General features: G+C 29.5%; 2 protein-coding genes across 2 annotated transcripts in view; one reads left to right on the plus strand and one right to left on the minus strand.

The window, feature by feature from the left end:
- LOC107440366 (allatostatin-A receptor-like) overlaps window positions 1-9,348 on the plus strand; it is a 150,949-nt gene extending 141,601 nt beyond the window's left edge. The window contains exons 4-6 of the mRNA XM_087155896.1: window positions 1,045-1,256; window positions 3,535-3,664; window positions 8,846-9,348. Coding sequence (XP_087012022.1) covers window positions 1,045-1,256; window positions 3,535-3,664; window positions 8,846-9,214 — 711 coding nt within the window. The 3' untranslated portion in view covers window positions 9,215-9,348. The remainder of the gene's footprint in view (window positions 1-1,044; window positions 1,257-3,534; window positions 3,665-8,845) is intronic.
- A 2,115-nt stretch (window positions 9,349-11,463) lies between these two features.
- Window positions 11,464-24,211, minus strand: part of LOC107440367 (pancreatic lipase-related protein 2-like) — a 141,609-nt gene continuing 128,861 nt past the window's right edge. The window contains exon 10 of the mRNA XM_043048725.3: window positions 11,464-11,632. Coding sequence (XP_042904659.1) covers window positions 11,533-11,632 — 100 coding nt within the window. The 3' untranslated portion in view covers window positions 11,464-11,532. The remainder of the gene's footprint in view (window positions 11,633-24,211) is intronic.

Here is a 24,211-nt window from a genome sequence, read left to right on the forward strand (position 1 = left end):
AAGACAGCTCACTTTTAAATCTTAATTTTTTCAAATTTGCTCTTATTTTTAGTTATTTGATTCTAAGAGAGACAGTTATTCATCTTTGAAACTACTTTTTATTTGCTGAATTATTTATTGATTAGTTTTTGAATATGAATGAGGAAAATGTTTTTCGAACTACTTATTTTTTTTCTTATATTTAGTACAAATATAATTCCGAAAATCTATCAGATTTTTCTGGCAACTCTTAGGCTGTTTTTTATTATTGAAAAATACCAAAGTATATATTTTATTGAGATTATAGTTGCGTAAAAAAATAATAAAACGAATGCGGGTGTCCCGTCTGCGTCAAAGGGTTAACAGTTACAATTACATTCGTCGATCAAATCTCTGGCCAAATTATTAGACGGACTATAAGATTCCATGTAAAATCTTAGTTATCAAGTGATACAATGCATCTTTATTGTTTTTACGTAGCAGAAACCGGTTGGCGTTTGTTAACGTTCGTGTATCAATTGGTTAACATTGTAATGCAATATATAACAATAATGTAATATATAATGCAATATATGTAAAATCTCCTGAGTAAAAACCCATTACATGTATGTTTAAATATCAAAGTATTGCATATAAACTCGTGCAAAACATGTAATTATTAAATAACTACAGTGCGTCTAATAATTTGGTCTAATTATTACGAAATATTAATATAATACCTGATGTAAGAAATAATCCATATTTATATAATATATATCGTCTAAATTACTCAATAGTCGATTTTATATTTTATATCGTCTATTTTAACTAATTGATACACGAATGTGCAAACCGGTTTCAGTCGCATGAAAACAATAAAGCTGTATAGTATCACATGATCATTAAGATTTTGCACAGAATCTTATAATTGCATAGAATCTTATAATTAGGCCAGAGACTGAAGTTCTACTAATATTATTTTCTAGAATTCGAAATCTTAACTCTTTTCAATTTTTCTCTACCAGTAGCTAAATTTTTTTGAAAATATTATACGAGAAATGTTATGTTTATATATTTGTGTTCTAGGGTACAATACGCATGACTTTCACCAATTACTACGAGTATGTTACTATTTTTTCATGTAAGGATTCTAGTGATTGGCGTGGATTTGCAATAGCAATTTATCGTCTTTCAACTCTTTTTATTCTACCTTCACTGGTAATGATTACCTGCTACGCTTGGGTTATTTCAGAACTGTGGATGAGCACGAAGACTATGGATGAATTGACTAATTTCAGGTAAATGTTTCATTATTTCTCTGTATCTCTAATACAAACTTTATCTAATACAATAATATATATATATATATATATATATATATATATATATATATATATATATATATATATATATATATATATATATATATATATATATATATATATATATATATATATATATATATATATATACTAGGGCACATAATTAGCAGTAAAATTTCGTAGGAACCCTAGCCAAAAAATGGCCGTCATATGCTGCTAGGGGCACTTCCCTGTTATGAACTGTTTCATCGTGTGTCTCTGAATAGGTCATAAGGTCATAATAGGGAATTGCACCTATTCGCATACAACATTTTCGGGAGTTTCAATCATGTCGATGTGCCTTAACTAGAAGTTTGTCGCAATATTTTTTATTGACCACTGTTATATATAACGTTTTTAAACTTGTACATTTCGAGAAAATTGACTAAAAACGGAATTTTAAAGAATTACTGTAACTTCAAACAAACCAAAACAAACTTCAGATTTAAAGTCCCCAAACCCTAATAAGGCACGATCAAGTATTTGTATAAACGCAACAAAAATGTGTTCGCTAGTGTTATTAATTTTTTACTTTCTATCTGTAAGTTCTAATCTATTGCTGTTCTAAGCTATTGCAGTGGAAGCTTGATTATAGTGGCACAAATTCCAAGTGCATTTCATTCGTACTGTAAGAGGGATTACCGGAGAGATACTTCAAAACAAAAGTTTCTTGATTTTTATTTTCGAGTATTATAAGTTGAATAAAATGAACATGGCCTTATTTAAAATCATATTAAGTGAACGTAAATATTAAGCAGCATCTCTTTTTAGAGATACTAAAATCGTTTCTTCTAAAGACAGCTTTATATATATATTTGTAAATCTAATTAATGGTTAGACGAGATTGAGAGGCCATCGAACATCAGAAATTCCCTACTTATAAAGCACAGAATTTCAAATTCAGTGAATTAGCACAGTTTTTTGAAGCTCTATCACCAAGGAAAATATAAAGCTATAGTTTAGGTGCCTTTCACTTGAAACAATGCGATGATTTTAATCTATATGTATTATCTTGCGTGAAGAATTATATGGGCTTTAGAACAGAGAAGTAACTTAATTATTTTAAAAATTATTATTATATACTTAAATATATAAAAAATCGCCAATTTGGCTACAACTTTCTACCAAGATGAAAATTATCAAAATCACTACCTTATTCTCAGTTTTTGTAAATTTTTAGGAGTCCAAGTTATGCAGCATTAATTTTTCAAATATTAAAAAATTAGACCACAAAAGCTTTTCATTTTCAAGAAGCTGTGGCTTTTAACCATATAGACGTTTTGAGCCATTTTCAAACTAAGTGTAGACCAGCTCTGGCTTTAGATAGGCTGGGACCGAAGCATTTTCGTGGTTAGAGAAATATAGTAGCTTAAAAAAAATGGAGTTAAAAATAGATTTTAATATTCGATTTAGTCGCGCCAGTGAATTAATGAGTCATACCTTTGCATCAAATTATAAAGTTTGCCGTTTTATAGATTGTTAAGGAAAGAATGAAATTATTTATATGTGCTAAAAATTTAATAATTGATTTAATTTAATTTTACTAGAATTAATAATGATTAAAAAAATTAAATTTATGAAAGAAATTATAAAAGCTTGGAAATGCATGATACCTATAAGGGCATCATACGAGCTACAGCTATTTTAAATTATTTTATATACATCAAAAATGCCGCATGTATTTTACATAAAACGTTTTTATTTTTCTTTACATTTAAGCGAAAACCCCGGCACTACTTTTAGAGGACTTAATTTTGATAAAATTAAATAAAATAATTCATTTATTTTAATTTTACTAGAATTAAGAATGATTAAAAGAAGTTTATAAAATTAAAGAAACTATGAAAGTTAGGAAATATGTAATGCCATTACACAACCTAATGCTATTTCAAATTATTTTATATGCATCAAAAATGCCGCATGTATTTTACATAAAACTTTTTAATTTTTCCTTAAATTTAAGCGAAAAACCGGGCACTATTTTCAGAGGACTTAATTGTGATAAAATTAAATAAAATAATTCATTTAATTTAATTTTACTAGAATTAAGAATGATTAAAAAAAGTTTTTAAAATTAAAGAAATTATAAAAGTTAGGAAATATGTAATGCCTATAATGGCATCACACAACCTAATGCTATTTTGAAATATATCATCTGCATCAAAAATGTAGCATGTATTTTATATAAACATTTTTCTTTTTCTTTAAATTTAAGCGAAAAACCTGGCACTATTTCTCGAGAGTTATCAAGATCCTTCTCGCGTGACAGTATCAGTAACGAAGCCGCTTCCTCTCATTTACACAGAAACTCTACTCGAGCAAATGTGAAGTCTGCAAGACAACAGGTAAGAACAGAAGGTTCGAAAATTAATTACCAGCAACTGGTAAAAAAGGTAATTTTTTGGACGCATGCAACGCTGTTATTTTAGAGGAAAATAAACGGGAAAACTTTCATCAGAACTAAGTTTTGAAAAACTAATCAAAATCGTGTAAAAAGTTTGTAGTTTAAAAATATTCTTTGAAATAAACAGAAATATATATAAAGTAGAGTTTTTAAATTGCGAATTTTTTTATTTAAAATTGAAATATTTGGTGTATTTTAAAGGGTTTTTCATGCTGGTTTTATTTCATTTATTGCTTGTTGGATTTTAATTACATATGCGGGGATTCCAAGTCAAAGAGTCAGCTAAAGTTTATACTTTTAAACAGTTTTTTTTATGATTATTAATAAAATAAGTTTTATGTATTCATATTTGGTATTTAGATATTTTAAGCAAAAATCCAAGCTTAATTTCTTGTAATTAAAAAATAAATACATTCATGCTTCACTTGCGTATCAAAATCAAGGAATCCTCAGGTTTAAATGACAGCTTGTTCGTGTTGTTTAAGTCCTTGAGTTTAACATAAATTATTTTCTGTTCAAGAGTTTATTGGATTGCGCAGTATTATGCAATATTGGAATAATTTAAACTATGTGCAACCTTAACTATCTTGAGGTAAAATCCACTGTTTATTTATTACGTAAAGTTATTTATTACATATTATAAACTGCATAAAGTTTATAAGATTTATAAGTTATATCGAGATTAAAAATATAAAAATAAAATCTGTGTGATGAAATTAATAGTACCTTATGCTAAATGCTACAGGCGGCCAAAAAAATATCAATAAAAATGCTGACATGTATTTCTAAATTAGAGAAGTAAGTTAGTGTAACTTTCTTGTTTCTTAAGTTGTTTTAGATGGTATGATTAATTACATTTTTAACTAAAATTTTGTGAACTCGTAAAACATGCTAACAAAAGAATATTTTCAACTCCTGAGCAATAAACAAAAAATAGGCGTTAATCTCTGCTTATTTTTCACAATATTTAATTCGAGTTTTTTAAGGCTCTTGAGCGGATAGTACATAATGTTCAGTGATAACTCTTGATCTACAAATTGGATTTTCATGAGCTATGATTTAATCTTTATGAATCACGAGGGTGACCTCAATTATTCTAAATAATTGGGGAGGGGGTACACAATATTTTAAGTTTCGAAATCAAACACAAAAATGTACTTTCAATGAAAAAACATACCATTTTTTTAGTAGATTTGGTTTTCTGACTCTCAAAATATGGGGGGGGGTTAGCTGGAATTTGGAAATTGTGATCTCAATAATTTAATAAGTTGATGAATATTTAAATTCTTTAATTTTTCTTTTGCTGATATCGCTATACCAAGAGAACACTTTAGGGGAATTTCGAACAGTATGTGCACAGTTATCAAATTTATTCATCCAACGATAATTTAATGCAAAAATAAAATTTTAATAATCATTTAATATTTTCGTTGTTATTTTATTAAAAATGGAGAAAAAATTGTTTTAATTGTATGATAAACAAGTTTTTACATTTTTTAAAAAAAAAGCAAAATTTTTACTACAAAACAGAAAATGTGTTTGAAATCGGTCGAACAGCTGCAGCGAAATCGAATATTAAAAGAGGTCCTACACGTTAAACTCGATTTCTCAGGAACTTTTCGATCGATTTTGTTCAAATTTTATATTTTGCTAAGTAAAATTTCTAATTTTTTTGAAACGTTGTAAAAATTTGTATACTTAATAATTGAAAAATTTTGTTCGACTATTAAACAAAATAAAAAAGTAAATAAATAATCATTCAAATTATTTTTGCATGAAATTGTGATGGAAGCGTTACAAGAAATTCAGAGAATCTTATAGTTGGTTACATATTGTTAATGTTTGAACATGGTCTGCAATCAAGTTTCTGACATCCTCCATTTCTGCAGGGATGATTCAGGATAAAATATGGCAAATTAATTGATTTTGTACTATTTAGATACTTAAATAAACAGTAGATCAAAGGTTTTATTTCTGTAGGAAAAAAACTTAATCTATATGGTAAATAAAAATTGAATTTAAAAACTCGAAAAACTTGTTTTAATAAAATTTAAAGTTAGACTTTAATAAAAATTCAAAACTTTTAAAATATCTAGTTTTAATTGTTAAACTATATGAATAAATTCGTTTGACTCATTATAATTCTCGTTATATTCTATGATTCAGTATTTTATGCATTATTAAACATTACATTGCTGTAGCGAATGCATCATGTTTCATTTCATAAGACATTAGGTTTGTTTATACATTTACGAAACACTTATGTGTATACTTTCCAGTATTTATTTCTTCCCTCATGGATCTTTCTATTTATTCACTATTTCATAAAATAAAATAATTATCTTTTTTTTTAAAATTTATGTAGTGCTGGGTGGTAAAAATATTTTCCTGCAGCCTGAAAAAGCATTCTTGACATCAAATTTGCTTATTATAAAATTTTCAAAGTGACGAAACAAAAAAAGTTTGCCGAAGTTTAGTTAAAACTAACATAAGATTTGTAAAAAAAGTTCTAATGCTTCATCAGAATTGGGAACAATAATTTGTTTCTTTCTGAAAATAAAAATTTCCATTCTCATATGTTTATAAAACAATTAAAACATTTCATTATATACTTACTAAAAATATTAAAAACGTTTATTTCTTCGTCTTCACCCCCTTACTAGGCAAAACTTTTAAGTGAAAGAGTCAGTTTAACTGCAAATTCGAATTCTTTGCTGAATAATTAACAAGGACACAAAAATTAAAAAAATTATCTATTTCTCTATTTTTTTAAAAAAAAAAAAAATTTCACTTTTATAAATATGGGTTTAGCGCTAAACAACGCGTATCGTGGAGACTATTGTTCCGGTTTCATTGTGATATGAGGTTGAATTTTCATGGAACAATAATTATCGTAGTAGTTGCAATTTTCTATTGTATGTATGCGTTTTGTGAAGAGGCATTATTGCACATATAAATCAATGATTGTCATGTTTGGAAAGAATGAACAAATTTACATCTATGGCTGTAGTATGCAAAAATCACAGAATAATAGGTGTAGTGTAACTACCACTACGAAAATATAATTCCAAATAACTAGTATATAAGACATGTCAACTTGATTCTAAGGTAAGGTGGGGTACTTTTGCATAGATGAAGATTGACATAGTAATTTTTAATGCGGTAAAATTTAAACTTAATTTTCATAAAGATAATCGACTTTAAAACCTAATCAAGTTAAAGAATTCTCTTGTCCAGTTGCAGCATTTGGTTTTCAAGTATTTTTCTTGTTAAGAATAATTAGTTAAAACATTTTTGTTTCTTTGATATTTTGCTACCAGTTTTTAAATTTTTCAGAAAATTGGCTACTCTATGTTTACAAAGAAACAAAGCAATTTAATGAAAAATTACAATTATCAATCCACCAATTTTTATTCTCAATAAATTTCATTAAATACTGGGAAAAAAACATGAACAGCTCTATTTTACAACGGATGAGTCAAAATTAGAAACGGTGTATTAGTTCACGCTGTGGAATTCTTTACTAGTCCGTTTCTACTCCTGCCAACTATTAATCCCTTCCGTTATCATTTTTCCCAATGGTATTAAAATGGAATTAAAAATTCAATTTTAAGTAGTCAAATACGTTGTATTTGAGAAAACTTAAGTTGACAACCATGATAGTAACGCATATTAATATGCATGCTTAATTTTTAAGAATAGTGGTGATCAAAATCATCTGAAAATTAAGTTTATAAAAGAAAAAATAGTATATACTTACTACCACTTTAAATATGAAAATAAAATCTTCCGGAAAATCCGGAAGAGTTGGCAGGTATGCGTTTCTGACACAGATATTTTTTTCAATCAACATTCTTGGCATAAGGTTTATAGTACTTCTGTTCCCTCATCTTGTTCCCGTTGCTTTTGTCCTGTTGGCGTTCCCGTTACTAATCCGTTTTGTCTAAGTTGATATAGAAAATTCTCCCCAGCTTTTATTTATTTGTTAATGTGGTTATTCTTCAATAATCCTAAATAAATATTTTTTGTTTAGTTTACTTAAACATTATTTTATTATTTCCCTTAACTCGTTCAATCCGGGGTCCCACCGGTGGGTCACGCTAGATTGTCTCATCTTGGCAGCGCACCGGAGTAAAAACTGGTAACAATAAATTTCATTTCTTAGTTTTTTTCGGGGAATAATAAAAATCCACAACTACCAATTGTTTTTAACGGATGCAATTTTTATATTGAATTGCTTTTTCGCCTTTATAATTTTCCTTACAGTGAACTGTTATTGTTGAGAATAGATTAACTCCTCCCGAATATTATCTAATATTGAAATAGTTCTTCTACCAGTATTTTCTCTTTTCCCGTACCATTATTTTCACGTTTCCCGGCGTGAACGTGTTAAGGGATGAAGAGATGCATAATCAAATATAATGAAATTTGTGTAAGAACTAATAATGATTGGACTGAGTGGCGAAACCGCCAGTCCTCACGCCAAGAAATTTAAATAAGAAGTGACTGAATTGTTCCTATCGTACACTTATGAGCACCGAAAGAGATACATAGTTGGCGATTTATCGATAGATGAAATAGCCCGAAACAAAGCCAATCCAGCATTACTTATATTGAATTTTAAATAATTTGGCTGCAGCTTGATCAAAAAACCGTGAGAATTAAGATAACCCTATAACTGAAACATTTTCGTAGTTCAAGAATTAAAGTAGTTAAAGGAATAAAGAGTAAAAAATAGATTTTGATTTTTGATTTAAACTAGACAATAAATTAATAACTTATACATTTGTTTTGAAATAAAAAAAAAGTTAGACGTTACATTGATTGTTAAGAGAATAAAATATTTATATTGTTTTTTTATAAAATGTAATAAAAATTAAATAACCGTTTAATATAATTAAAATTGGATTATGAATGATTAAAAAAATCGGCACTCTAGTCTCCACAAAAAAAACAATTAAATGCTAGGAAATATGCAATGCCTATAACGGCATCGCATTGTGTAATTGAGTTTAAAATGTTATAATTTGCATACCATTATGGTTGAACTTAAATGAAACCTAACTATGATCGTAGAAATCTCAAGATATGGATCAATAAATGCAAAAACATTCATTTTCAGGTGATCAAAATGCTGATCTTAATCGTAGTACTTTTCTTGATTTGTTGGGGTCCACGGCTGATCATGGAAATTGTCATAAAATGTTGCTTGAACGTCTATAACCACGGAATCTACACAACTCGTTTTGTTTTCTATCTACTTCCATTCCTGCACAGTTGTCTAAATCCAATGGTATACTGTTTCATGTCTTCAAAGTTCCGGAACCGCTTGCTTAAATGCTGCTGCCCAAGGTCTCGACCAGTGCATAAACCAATGCCAATGAAAAGTTCAGTTTCAAAGAATGGTACATCAAGAGTTGGATCAACCTATACATTTTCATCATATATTAGTCCATCAGGTGAACTCGTGTCCCCAGCAGCCTCAAAATAAAAGCTTACATAAAGCTTTTTAATTTTTTAATGTTGTGAAATATTGGTGCATGCTTTTAAAAGATTCTTTTGAAACTTTTGACTTTTTGCTTTTGATGTAATGAAACTTGAGGCTTGTAAAAAACGAATGAGGGATTTTATCTGTGTTTGCTGGCGTGATACAATTTTATCCCATTCTAATTGTAAAGCGAGAATATGAGCAAATATAAAAAAATTGCCTTTGGTAAGTACCATATGATATATTGATTGCTCTATTTTGACTCTGCTTTATTTTGACTCGTCACATATCGTATTTTATCTGTGTTTGCTGGCGTAATACAATTTTATCCCATTCTAATTATAAAGCAAAAATATGGGCAAATATAAAAAGGAATTGCCTTTGGTAAGTACCATATGATATATTGATTGCTTTATTTTGACTCGTCACATATCGTATTTTATCTGTGTTTGCTGGCGTGATACAATTTTATCCCATTCTAATTATAAAGCAAAAATATGGGCAAATATAAAAATAATTGCCTTTTGTAAGTACCATATGATATATTAATTGCTTTATTCTGACTCGTCACATATTGTACAGATATGTCTGCAAGGCAGTTCAAAACACAAATGAACTTTTTCAGCATGTAAGCAAAAACTGAGCTTGTGTAAGTTGCATCTTTAAAGAGGCAATACTCATGCAAAATATTCTATGTGATTTATGTGTTAACTGGTATCTACATATCTATTGTTCTAAATCTTACCATTTATTCATCTATTAATATTGTAATGTTGCTGAAATAACTGTAAATAACTATAATATTTAAGAGGAAAGATGTTTTATGACAACATTTAAGTTTAGAATCATTAAAAAACATATTTTATTTTGTTCATAATGTGCCACAAATGAATAATTATTTTTTAAGATATTGCCAAAAGTTAATTAACTATACTTTAAACATATTCTGCAACGTGTGTTTTCTTAAAATGTCTGTTTCTAGTGTCTTTTCTTACGTGTTTATGTGTTCTCTCTTTTTTCTAATGTCTTTTTCTTAAAATGTCTATTTTGTCACTAGCTTAATTGGTATCTCGGTTTTTATAGAACAAAAAATATTAGATTGGTTTACTGATTTCAAAAGTTTTCAATTATTCATTAGGGTTCTAGTTATAAGAGAGTCAACTGAAACAGAGCTCAGCTCTTTATTTTTCTAAAGTGTAAAAAGTTTTGAAGTGTATTTTGATGTTTAACTGACAGTGATATTGAATAATATAAGAGCAGTTTCTATGACTTGATAGTTTAAAAAATTGCAAAGCAATTTTAAAAAAATTTCGCTTCTTAACGGTTAATAAGTTTAATTTAAAATGGAAAATACGTCGGCTTATTTTTTAAATATTTTTGCGTGTGCAGTTGATTAGTTTAACTTTGAACAGAAAAAGTCTCGATTTGGTACTTAACTGAATTGTTAGAAGTTTGAAAGCTAATCTGTTGCTTAATTAGTAAGAAGATTTAATAAGATTAAAAAAAATTACTTGACATAATGCCTTTTTAAATTACTGAGAAGTTCAAATTACATTTTTTATTTAACTTTCAGAAGTATTTCTGTTTGTGTAAATTTAAACAGTAATTATTGCTCAGTGAAATAAATTTTAACTTAATTATGCGTCAATGGATAAATTAACGAATAATTGATAATTGATAAAATTGATAATTGATAAAATTGATAATTGATAAAATTGATAATTGATAAAATTGATAATTGATAAAATTGATAATTGATAAAATTGATAATTGACAAGTTAATTTAAATTCGGGATTAATTAATCTGTTAGGTACCCTAGAAAAAGTATTAACAGAATATAAGTGCTAAATTATGCAGTATAGAACTAATAATAAAATTTTTAAAAGAGGAAAACTTCACAATTTTTGAATTAAAAATAAATTTTGAAATATAAAAAAAACATAATTTTATTTTAATTAAAAAATAAAAACAGATATATATTTGAGTAACATTCCAAAATTCCGAATCATTAATAAAATCAGAGTTTATTTTTTGCAAAATACAAAATTTCATAAAATAATAAATAAATACAAACAATTTTTTTAATATCACATGCTATTTTTACAATGAGATCTCTTTTAAGGACAATCAAAAGTCAATTTCTTTACTGGAACGTTCATAACTCTGTAAAATTTTTCATTGATAATCGGATAAAAATTCTTTCGAAAAAGCTGACTGTTAAAAAATACAAAATTCTAATCTCGAACGAATATAGTTTTTACATTTATTTATTGAACTATACAATGTTACATCATTTTACATTTCAGGCACTTTTTTCTGTTTATCTCTGCTCTCTTACACAATTTGGTTGATAGGATATCCATCCAGGATCATTGCTTTCGTTACTTTTGCAAAATTCCATTTCATCTGGTCCTCGACTCCTAAAAAATAAAAACGGATACAGCATTAACGCTTTATAAGATCATGAGAAGCATTTTTTCCACCAACTTCATTATTTGCTCATTCTTTTTAGCATTTCTCATTATGTTTTTTTGAAGTTAAAAGCTCAAAAATTATAAATTAGGTTATTTATAAAGATAGAAGCTTAAGACCAATTCTTTACAGTAGTTAAAATTTTAGAAATACCACCAACTTTTCCCACCGAAACAATATTGTCCAAAGAATCACCATTTGCTCGTTCATTTTAGCATTTCTCATTACGTTTTTTTGTTGTTAAAACATGCCACCAACTTTTCCCACTGAAAAAATATTGTCCCAAGAATCAAATTAATTTCATGAAATAAGCTGAATAAATTTCTGCGATATCATTACATCATTCTCAAGCCCCAAATTATTTTAGTATAAAATTACTGAAAAAGAATGGTTCTATAAAGGATAAACAAAAGCGCAAAAAATAATGTACCACTCTGAATTGAGCTAAAAATCAGATCATCACGTTCTGGGACTCATTCTTAATGTTTCGAGGGGGTGAATTACTGCAATTAATTAATTAATTACTGCAGACGATAAAGCAACGAAATCAGACACAAAAACGTACTTTCTCTGAATAAACAAACCTTTTTTTTCCAACGGAGTTTGATTTTTGAACCACAAACTCTAGAGGTAGCCGCAACCATAATGTGCGGTCACAATATACAGTTTGATCAGGAGAGAAATCCAAAATTTGGACCCCTTAATGTTAATTTTACTTCTTGCTTATTTTACCATATCTCGAAAACATTTTAAACTATGCAAAAAAATCTTTTAATTAATATTTATTTATTTTTTTTATTTAATAATAGTCGAAAAACTTTTTTTAATTTCAAGATTTACTTTTTTTACATCATTTTAAAGAATGCAATTTTAAATAGCAAATTACAAAATTTGAGCGAAATCTGTCGAATTGTTCCTGAGAAATCAAATTTTGAACAAGTCGTATTTTTAAAAGGTCTTCAAATTATGAGAAAGTATTATTCTCTGTCTGTTTTCGTAACTTGAATGATCACTTACACTAATTAATTAGCATATTTGAAGTCACCTTCTTAAACCATTATGATTGAGTCCCAAAACGTGAAGATCCGATCATTAGATTAACAGTCTTACAGGGTTGCCCATTATTTTTATTTCGTTTGCTGTACAACAGCTAGAGACACCGTACTTACTCGAGGATTTTGAGGACTTAATTCCATTGATTTGCTCAGAATGTACCTTACGAACTTAAAATGACGTGCTCAAAAGCTAAATAATAAAGAAACAAATCTAAGAACTCGAAATTTCGTATGTGTAGTCTTTCTTACTCTACTGCTTATAAGAGAAAAGCATTTTTTAAGGTACATATTTTACAAAATCTACATTACTTACTTAAAATGACATACTCAAAAATTTATAAAAAAAATAATTATTAAACAAATCTAAGTACTTAAAGTTTCTTCTTATGTTTAGTCCATCTTACTCTACTGTCTACTACCAAATAAGAGAAAAGGATTTTTTAAGGGCATTTTTCTAAATAATAATAAGACTTTTAACTCGGGTTTAAGAATAACCGATTTATTATCGTTAAATTTTTACGCTGTGCGTAGGATTTTTTCATTGCATTAAATACATTTCTCTTGTAATAAAAATGTTATGGTGAGACTTTTAAAATCATAACATTATCAAAATGCGAAATGCTTGTGAAATTCAATAAATGCAAGAAAAACCATACGTGTTTTTGTCAATAATACCATGTTATAACAAAAAAAAGAAAAAAGTCACAGTACATTTATTTACGTCCTTGAGGACATCCCTGGGGATGATCCTGAGATAACATGTATGCGTCACATCGTGCTTTATAGGGAGGACACATTCACCCATTGGCAAATCGCTATTTTACTCTGATTCAGAGGACTATCAATCTCCGATTCATCACCTCCAGAAGAACTTGGAGGAATTTGTGACCCCAACCAATTTATCATGCACCAGTCTATATTTTGCGAATGGTGCACACTTCGGCGGGCGAGAATCAAGCTCACGACCTGTGGGACAAGGGCCACATGGCCTACCAACCAGGCCCTCCACCCCCCCCCCCGAAAGAAAGCACTTGTCTTCCTCATAACTTAAAAAAAATTTAGCGCTAATAATCTATCAGTACATCTTTCAAAACCAAAAAGTTTATAATAGAAAAACTGTATACTTTTATCATATTTTCAATGCTTCGGAATAATCAATATTGATTGGATAATGAAGAAATAATGCCGATTTTCCGTTTCTTCTAATATATTGTTATATATTCTTCTAAATATTCTTATTTCTTCTATCGCCAGAGAGATCTAACCCCTTTTGTTTCGGTATGAATTTTAAAAAAAAGTATTAAATGTTTTAAAACTGACTGATTTTTTTTTTTTTGGTTGAATATGAGCAAATGATTTTTTTTTAAATTTTTAATATGTGCAACATGACAGCGGGAAAAAAAATATCTTAAAAGTTGACTCAGCTTCTTTCGAGAAAAGGCTCAGGTAATTTCTAATCTTCTTTTTTTTAATATCCTTTCATACACGCGATAATCATTCTGAGAAAATTGCTCAAAATCACTGAATATTATTTTTTTCTGTAAGTCCGCTTAACCGCTTTTTTTCTCCGCTTTTTTTCTGTAAGTCCCTCCTACATCAAAAATCCTCCACACGGTATTTTATAAGTAGTACGCGCAGACTGTTTAAAAAGTGAAGCAATTGTGCGCATGAACCCAAAACCAAGTAATTGAGAGAAATTCATCATATATGTTTGAGAATTGAATCTGTAGGGGTTGACAAGTGAATAAGGCAAACCAATAATATTCATAAATAAAACAAATTTTTAGTCATATATTTGCTACCACTTTCTTATTTCAACTAGATTTTGTATTAAGTGACTCGTTCGGAAAGTGGATGTCCTTCACAGTGGTCTGATCGGACTACCTATATAAAACCGTGTGGAGGCTTACTGTCTCTAAGACAAATCTGAATAGAGAATCTTCAATATATAACTTTTCTGTCCTATTTATATTCTATGTAATACACATAATTGCAAGGATAATGTCTAGATTCACGTGCATGCGTGGGACTACTAATGCGTGGGACTTATCGAATGAAAATTATTTAATTACTTATTATTTAAGATAATTTATTTCATATTATTGCACGCATTAATTCGAAAAACAAATCAAAAAACAAATTAAAGTTGTACAACACAAAAGCGATAAGTATTACAAACAATTATATGTTTTATAACTAACAATTGCAACGCGAAAATATATAATTGGACAGATATTTCCCATTTCACAATACATAATTAGACACACATTCCCAATTTTAAGAGACATAACACCCAAAAACAAAATTTCTTTATCCTGAACCTGCTTGTACCTTATATTTGCATCTTATATTTGTAATATATTGAATATTTACGAAAGCAGAGTATTTTGTTGAAAGTGTTAGAATATTTCTGTTTTAAAAATAACATAAATATTCTAAATCAAACTGATTTATAATAAATTTAATCACTATTCGTATTAATTTCATTTCCATATTCTTTTTTTAAAAAAAACATGTATACATGTTTAAAATATTATAATACACATAATTAATTTAATTAATATTTGCTAATTTAATTTACTTTTGATCTAACATAATTCACCTTTTCACAAATATTCGTAAAAAAGTTTTTAAGAAAATTAAAATGCAACCCCCTTCATTCAATTCTAATGAATTTTTTAAATAAGAACTAATCTACTTAATTTTTATTGTAATTGTTATTCGATTACAAAAGGTTTTGCGAAACAATTTCTTATTATATTATTAATTCACAACGATTATAATTAGGTATGCATGGAAAGATGGATAAATGTCTTACAAAATTAATTAACTCTCACGTGTAAAAAAAAAGACTTCATAAGCACATAGTTGTGTGTTAAACTTACTTCTTTTTAAAAAACTTAATACTTTAAATTCTATTAAATAATTTTTACTTGTCTCGAAAGATTTGTAATATTTTTTATTAAATTTAAGTTATTTTTCTTAAAATAGCGTTTTATTAGCCTTTGAAGTATACATAAACTTTAACATTGTTTTCTCACAGAAATGTAAGTCATAAATTAAAAATATCAAAAGTAATTATAATTACAAATGTTCAAACACTAAAAATAGTTTATGATTAATCTTAAAATTTATAAAAATAGAAAAAATTTTGATGGAAATTTATGTAATAAAAAAGCACTACGAAGTAAAACTTATTACAATACTTTTTAAAACAAATTGTATATAATTAAATATATTTCGATGAATATTTATATAGATATGAAAGTTTTACTAAGAATTACATGCAGATTTTTACAGATTACAATAAAAATAGTATTCTAGGAAAATAAAATAAGTGGAAAATTTTATTCAGCATACAGAGTTTGGATAAAAAAATATGGAAACACTTCTATGCTTTGGCAGTAAATATTTGTGAAAATTTTACGTATTAAGACTGTTGGCTAAATCTGAAAGATCATGGTCAAAACTTTTACAAATGCAAAATTTTAATGAACTAAACCGAGAAGTGGAAGTTAATTACTTTTTTCAAGCTTTAATCCCATCGATTCTAAAATCATTTTATAAGATTGCAATGTTAATATCGAGCCACGATGGCTCAGTGATTAACGCACTAAACTACTTTTGTTAAGAAACAGAGTTCAACCCCGCAATCTTCAGATCAATGGGCACCTAGTCTTGGAAGTCTAGGTGCTTGTCTAGGAAGTAACGCCACCCTGTGCACAATGCCGATCACATTGCCACAATCATGCCATTTTTCAAAAACCTTAACATCCTTAACAAAACCTTAACAAATACTTTAAGTTCCATGACCCTCTGGCCTACTATGGACTGCTGTGGGAAAGCTTTACCTTAATGTTTATATAATATTGTTTTCTTTAATCTTGTTGTTGTCGGCGACTATTAAGGCTGGGGATGCCATCTATGCGCGCCATCTATGACACGGAATTCGACTTCTATCACACCCATCCGTTACACCCGTTTATAGGGTGGACCCAATCAAACATCCATTCACTCATCGACAATTCGTAATTTTTACCTGAACCAGAGAACGATCAATCTCCAATTCAGTACCCCCAGAGGTATTGATTTGGTATGGGAACATGGAAGAGTTTGTGACCCGACTGATTTAAAGTGCACCAGTCACTATTTACTACACGGGGAATCTTCGGCCGGCTGGATTCGAACCCCCGTTCTTACGAACGAGAGTCACCGCCCTACCAGGCTATCCCGGCCTGTTTTTTTTTTAATTATAGCGATATTGAGAAAATAAAGAAGCCTTTAACTTCCAACGTTCATTTTGGTCAATATAAATTTTGCAGGGGAAAAAAATTCTGAAAGCTTCTAACAAAATCATTCAAAATGTGCGAACAGTTTTGCCAAGTAAATTCTTCCTAAATATTTGCTTGCTAAAAGAAGGACTGCTTGCATTGAGTTAGTATAGAATTATTAACATAATTTTGCCTTCCTCCTGGATTTTAGTTCGTAGAGCATGCCTCATTCACTGAATTACATGAGCTTAAGTTTAAATGTCAATTATCCAACTTATTTCACGAGAGTTGTGAATAGAAAATACGATTAAATTATTTGGATCAAGGAACATTATCTCCAAAAATTGCTATTCCATTTCATGAGAAAAATAGATAGGTTATTAGAATGAGCAAATTAATTTCTAAAAAGTTGACATTTAATGAGAATATCGAATAAGTAACTATTATTAAAATGATTAGGAAAAACTATAATTTCAAGTTATTTCCAGAATGCATGGTTATTATAATTTAAGAAAATTTTAATAATTATAATTTAAGAAAAATTTCATTTGGGTTCATATGTTCCAAATGTATACGTACGTGACTCATAAAATACAGTATGCAAATAAAAAAATGGACCACCCTAAGTAACCTTTGATCTAATGATCGGATCTTCACGTACAATCCTCAATCTTATCGATTCAAAGAGGTGACCTTAAACTTGCTAATTAATTAGAGCAGACCATGTTTTAAGTGACGAAATCGTACATAAAAAAGAGCTTTTTCTGGATAAACATCGATTTTTTTTTTGATTGATTCAGATTTCTGACTTCCGAAAAATGGGAAGTAGCCACCATCCGGAAAATATGGTCCGAATAGTTTGATTCGGAGAGCGGTCCAAAAATTGATCCCCATAATGTTAATTTTACTTCTTGCATATTTCACCATATCTCAAGAGCTTTTTAGGGGAATTAAAATATTTTACATGTATAACCATAAAATTCATTTATTCAAAGATGAAATGCAAAAAAACCTTTAGGAAGTAATATAGATTTTTTATAATTTTACTTAATAGTCAAAGAATTTTTGTTAAATTGCAAGGTATGCAATTTTACAACGCCTTAAGGATTGTTTTTCTTTCCCTTTTTTTTCAAATGGCTGGCACTGAACTTTATTCTTCGCCAAGGAAGATGCCGGAATTGTTACTCATTTTACGTTACCCAGTGGGCACCTGTGAACCAAAGTCACGGAGGCGAGTAACATTACCCACGCCACACTGTTACAAACCCGTTTATAGTGTGTGCCACATTTACAAATCACACACAACAGAGGACAATGCAAGAGAGAAACATCCATGCCCAGAGCGGGATTCGAATCCGCGGCCATTGGCTTCGCAGTCAGGCGCACTAACCGCTTGGCCATCTCGCCGGCGTCTTAAAGATTGTAGTTTGAAATAAAAACACAATATTTGAACAAACTCGGGTCAGAAGTTTATAAAATTTTTATTAGTCCTAGAAAGTGACGATTTGATCATTAGATCAAAAGTTATTTAGGATGATCAGTTTATTTTTTGCACACGATACATAATTATTTCAGGAAAAAAATTTCTTGTTATCACATATTTTTCATGTTTAATATAATTTTCTGCCATTTACAATTTAATCATTTTCTGGAATTTCGTGTCTAGTTACAAGTCGAAAATATTCTATGCTTCAATATCACTAAGCTTTAAATGCATTTGTCATCAAATGTATGCACTTCTAAGTGGTTTTATTCTCAAGAGCCATGGATTTCAATTAAATAATTCAATCATTGTATATCTGATCATAGATCTATTTATCTTGTAAATACTACTCACTTTTTAAATGTATTGTATTTAAGGATTATAATGTATAACATCTTATAAATATTTTATCTTAATGGATGTTTAATATTTTTTTATTAACTATATTTAACAAGTCACTCATGTTCATGTTTAAAATCGTACATTTATGTTATTTGGTCACATGAATGATAATGATGTACGAATAAAATGTTATGTTTAAATATTAAATTCAATTATTATATGTTGAAATTGTCACATGAATTAAATGTATAAGCTTATTGGTTTCATTACATTTGTAATACTAACTGTCTGGCACAATTGATCTGCGAATAAAATGTTTTAAGTCAATACATCTTTAAACTTTTTGTGAGAAATTCACATGCATTTACATTTTACAATATCTTTAGGTGAAATTTTAATATAAGTAATTCGTGTTTTAAAATATCAAAAATATAATGTATAACTATTATTTTAAAAGTAATTTATATATTTTTAAAACTTAAATAATGCGGAATTTAAATAATGATGATATTTTTTTTAAATTTAAATAATGCTAAATAATGCTTAATTGAAATAACACCATCTAAATATTATTTGAATATTACTTTGGTTGCTGTTGTTCTCGTGGGCCATTAAGGCTAGGGGTGCGATTACTCTTTTTTTTCCAGTGGCTCCATCTATGGGCAAGAATACAACCTCTGCCACACTCTTTTATAGGGTGAACCCATTCATGCATCCATTCATTCATCCACAGTTCGTAATTTTGACCCGAGCCAGAGATCGATCAATCTCCAATTCAGTACCCCAGATGTATAATTTGATGGAGCAACATGGAGGAATTTAACGTGTGACAAGCACCAGTGACTATTTACTACACGGAGAGAGTTCAGCAGGCTGGATTCGAACTCCCGTCCGCACGCACGGGAGTCTAGCTCCCTGCCAACCAGGCTACCCCGTCCCCGTATAAAAAAAAAAATTTAAATTTTTATTTCTTAATGTTAGAATAGTTTTTTTTTTAATTTTTATTTCTTAATGTTAGAATAGTTTTCTTATTTAATTTTTATTTCTTAATGCTAGAATAGTTTTCTAAAACCACTAATTTAAAGTTAACATAATTAGTTAAATATATAAATATTACACAGAATAGATAAAACAAAAGCATATGAAGTAAAAGCACTATCAAAAAATACTCAAATAAGCTTGAAAAAAATTGCATAAATCAAATGATAAGAAAAATCGCAATACTTCTACAATTTTTATAGATTTATTTGATCCCTATAAAATATTCGACAATTTACATGAAATCTATTTTTTTTTAAATTGTTTCAAGGAATTTTTAGAAACTGATAATCTTATTTGAACTATTGTAACAGCTGACGAACAGAGAGATTTCAACTTGCTCCTGGCAGAGGGTAAATAGTTTCGAGTGTTCGCTTTTAAATGTATGATTCTTGGTTTAATAAATTCGATTTATAAGCTTTTTACTAACCACTACTTCGAAGAGTTACTTGATACACTACTTTCTAACATGTAAGCAGTGTTGAGCCTTTTAAGAAGCAGGCAAAATTAACTGAAAGTTTGCAAATTTTAGTTTGCATTTCTCTACCTTTTTTGAATATTTTATCGCATCCGGAGCAGTTGGCACTACTGGACTTACGATATGTTTAAATAAAGATAAATAACATTTTTGAGCATTTCTAAATATTACTGTTAATTTAAAAATGATATAAATAATATATATTGACGTCTTTCCCTGAGAATTTATGTTGTCTAATGTAGTTTGATAAAAAGTAACGAGACTAGCTTCTGATTTTTTCCAGATAATAAAATAACGTTAGTGATTTCAAATTCCTTTCTAAATTGGTAATGTAATATGCACAAAATTTATAACTAGTCAACCAAATGAATTCTATTTCCTGTTTTTAACCACATTATTAGTAGTATATATTGGCTTATGGTAGGAGCCAAATATAGATTTTATAGCAATATTGATCTCCTCAGTAAATATGCAACTGGCTATTGACCGCAGTGATTAATGAATTACGTCGCACAAGAGCTGCCCAAATGGGCTATTGGAGACGGTCTGGGAAACATCCCTGAGGATAATCCGAAGACATGCCAACTTTTACGCATTTGGCGTAAAATTTCATTTTCATATTTAAAGTGGTAGTAAATATATGCTATTTTTTCTTTTATAAACTTAATTTTTAAATGATTTTGATCACCACTATTCTTAAAAAAATTAAGCACATTTATTAATGTGTGTTTCAATCATGGTTGTCAGCTTAAGTTTTTTCAAATACAACGTATTTTTTTGCTTAAAATTGAAATTTTAATTCCATTTTAATACCACTGGGAAAAATGATAATGGAAAGGATTAAAAGTTGGCAGGTATGCAATTTTGATCCTCTGCAGAGGGGATGGCACCCCTGCTTTGGTAGCCCGACGACCTGCATGCGAAGTCGAGCACTTTACAGTAGAACTGTTTAACGAGGAACAATACCGCATACCCTCGGTCCCTATGCAGACTAATCCAAGTGGTCCCCCACCCGCACACTGACAGTGATTAGTGAAAGGTGGTAAGCCAATTACTCGGCGGTTATTGGTCACGTGTTTTCAATTGTTCAGTTAAGTTTTCATATTTATCCCGTAAACGCAAATGCGGGTAGCTTCATCCAAAAGTCCTCAAACGAAGACAAATTTCTCCCAACACTTGATCTAGGAATTCCCCTGTCTTTTGGATTGGGTTCAAAATTACAAGGTTACAAAATTTAAAATCAGTAGTAGTTAACTTAAAATTGGGTCGGTTGTTCAATGACGGTTATAAAAATAAATAAAAAATAGAGTCTGGACAGTACAAGAAACATGAGGTCGTGAATTTTCTTGTTGAAAAAGAGTGTTAGAGAAAACGCCAATATAGCGTATCTGGAATATGACGGTTGATGTTCAAAGAACCAGGAATGCAAAAAAAAATAAAAAAAATTGTTCGTCACACGTACCTAATGGCACCCCATACCATCGTTGCACTTGATGCAGAAATATAAGGTTGTCAACTGCAAGTTGGAAATTTGAGTTCTCTAGACACCCTATAACACAGTTGCTGTCATCATTATACAGTCATAAAACGGAATGCGGCTATTTAGATGACGTGCCGCTTTTAACTGTTTAGATGCAAATGTTCCAATTTTGGAACATGTCTGCTTTTCAAAATGTTAAAGACTGGTTACAATTCTTCATACTTTGCGTTTACAGTTGAAAAAACAGAAAATTTCTAGCAACCAAAATTATATAAAATAATATATCTTGAATTATGCATCTCATTCTGAATTCAAACAATCGTTGCATTTTTAACAAGTTGCAGCTTAGAAATGCCAGCTTGCTCCGGACAGCAGAGCAGATAAATATTTTCCAGTAGAAGGGTCTTGTAATGTATGATTTTTGGCAGAGTAATTTCAATTCATAAAGTTTTTATTCATCACTACTTCTGGATAATTCAAAACTTCTGACAGCTATGAGACATGCTAGAAATCAATTTCTAATGGATATTTAATTACTACTTTGATGTCAAGCCGATAGATTCTACGCCTTTGCTAATAACTAATGGAAGGACATCGTAAAACACGTGCGCTAATGCGTATTGTCTATATATTAATGTCTTACCTTTATTTTCATATGCCTTTAACTCCAGCCAAAGAATATTATGACATACAATATTACACTCTATTGTTATATTGTCATCTCATGAACAATAGAAAGTTTTTATCTCTATATAAAAACCCTTATATAGTATTTTTTAACAATATTCATCGAGGTCGAGATAGGGGTTGGCAGGGTGCTGAAAGGAGTTGTTCAGTTCGGAACATTTGAAATTTAAGTTATTAGTTCAGACGTTCGAACTGAAGTTCGAATTCACCCAGCCAAAGACTACCAGCGTAATAATTGATGACTGATGCATGTTAAATCAGTCGGGCTACAAGGCTCTCCACGTTCCCATAACAAATTATACCTCTGGGGGTACTGAATTGGAGATAGATCGTTCTCTGTTTCATGTCAAAATTTTGATCTGTGGAGCAATGAATGGTTGTATGAATGGGTGTACCCTATAAACGGGTGTGACGTATGGGTGTGGCAGAAGTCGAATAGGTGCCATCCCCTCTGCTTTAACCCTTTCGCGCCGACTGTCACAAATACGTGCCAGCATAAAGCCGTATCAATCAGGGTAAAAAGATAAAACTGGTAATCAAAGTAATTCTTTAGCAGTTTATTTGTGGGCAGAGTTATAATTGTTTGATTTATTTAATTCACCATTACTTTGTTCAAAATAAAACTATTTAGAACTAACATTGAACTAACATTGATTATATATATAATTAAACTAACAATAATTTAAGTAAAAGCAAAGTAAATCTGTCAAATTAGCAACGACTGCATTTAAGTTACCGTTTTTTATTTACATCCAGATTCTGATTTTGCACGAATGCTTTTCTGAATCACCCGTCCCTAAGGGGTTAATGGTGGACGACAACAGCAATAGCTGTACTTATCAATGAAAATATCGTTTACTTCGGAATAACATCAATTTCTCATAAGAGTTAAATTGACCCCAACTGGTGGTTTTAGGTAAATCCTAGAGTTAACCCGTTTTGTCCCGAATCTATATATGGAAATGATACAAAAAGTGGTTTAATATATTATCGAAATTAATCGGTTTTTCCACTGTTATGGCATTCAAAGAGTCTTTGATAGATCAAAAAGTACTAGTTCCTTATAATTGTAGATCTAATCAGAAATAACTAAATCATTGTGATATCTGAGAATCCTTTAATTCACCCAGATAAATGAAAATGCTGAAAAAAGTTTCCCACCACAATGAATGTCTTTGAAAAAAAGGAACTGTCCTAAATATATGACGCTGGGCGTTAACCGGTTAAGTTATTTTTTTTGAATGCGGAACAGTTGGCATCTTTGTTAGCCAATCGAAGAAAACTTACATATAACTTATATGCAAACCTTCTAACAAGGTTTCCAAAAAGGCACTTTTTCTTAAAGTGCCAAATAGTAGTTCGGCAGGTAAATGGTTAAAAACATTATGTCACAGCACTGTGGTTCAAATGGGGACCGCAAAGGGGCCCCTATCCCATCCATCATATGTTCACTATTTACAAGCATTCGTTATGGTTAGCAGTCGTTGTGGTGCCTTAAAAGGTTACAAACAACAAGGTTTTGAAATCGAAATTTAATCATTTAGATTATTAACATTCCATGGTATTCAAAATATGGGCTTTCAGCTAGATAGACTAAAATGTCATAATTCTTCAACCTTCTACATGGTGAGTATAAGGTTCTTCTTTACTCCATTCCAAAGAAATTTCTCATTTTTGAACTTACCACGTTTTA

Source organism: Parasteatoda tepidariorum, chromosome 12 (assembly GCF_982258835.1).
Source record: "Parasteatoda tepidariorum strain Cologne lab strain chromosome 12, Ptep-v5.0, whole genome shotgun sequence".
NCBI lineage: Eukaryota > Metazoa > Arthropoda > Arachnida > Araneae > Theridiidae > Parasteatoda > Parasteatoda tepidariorum.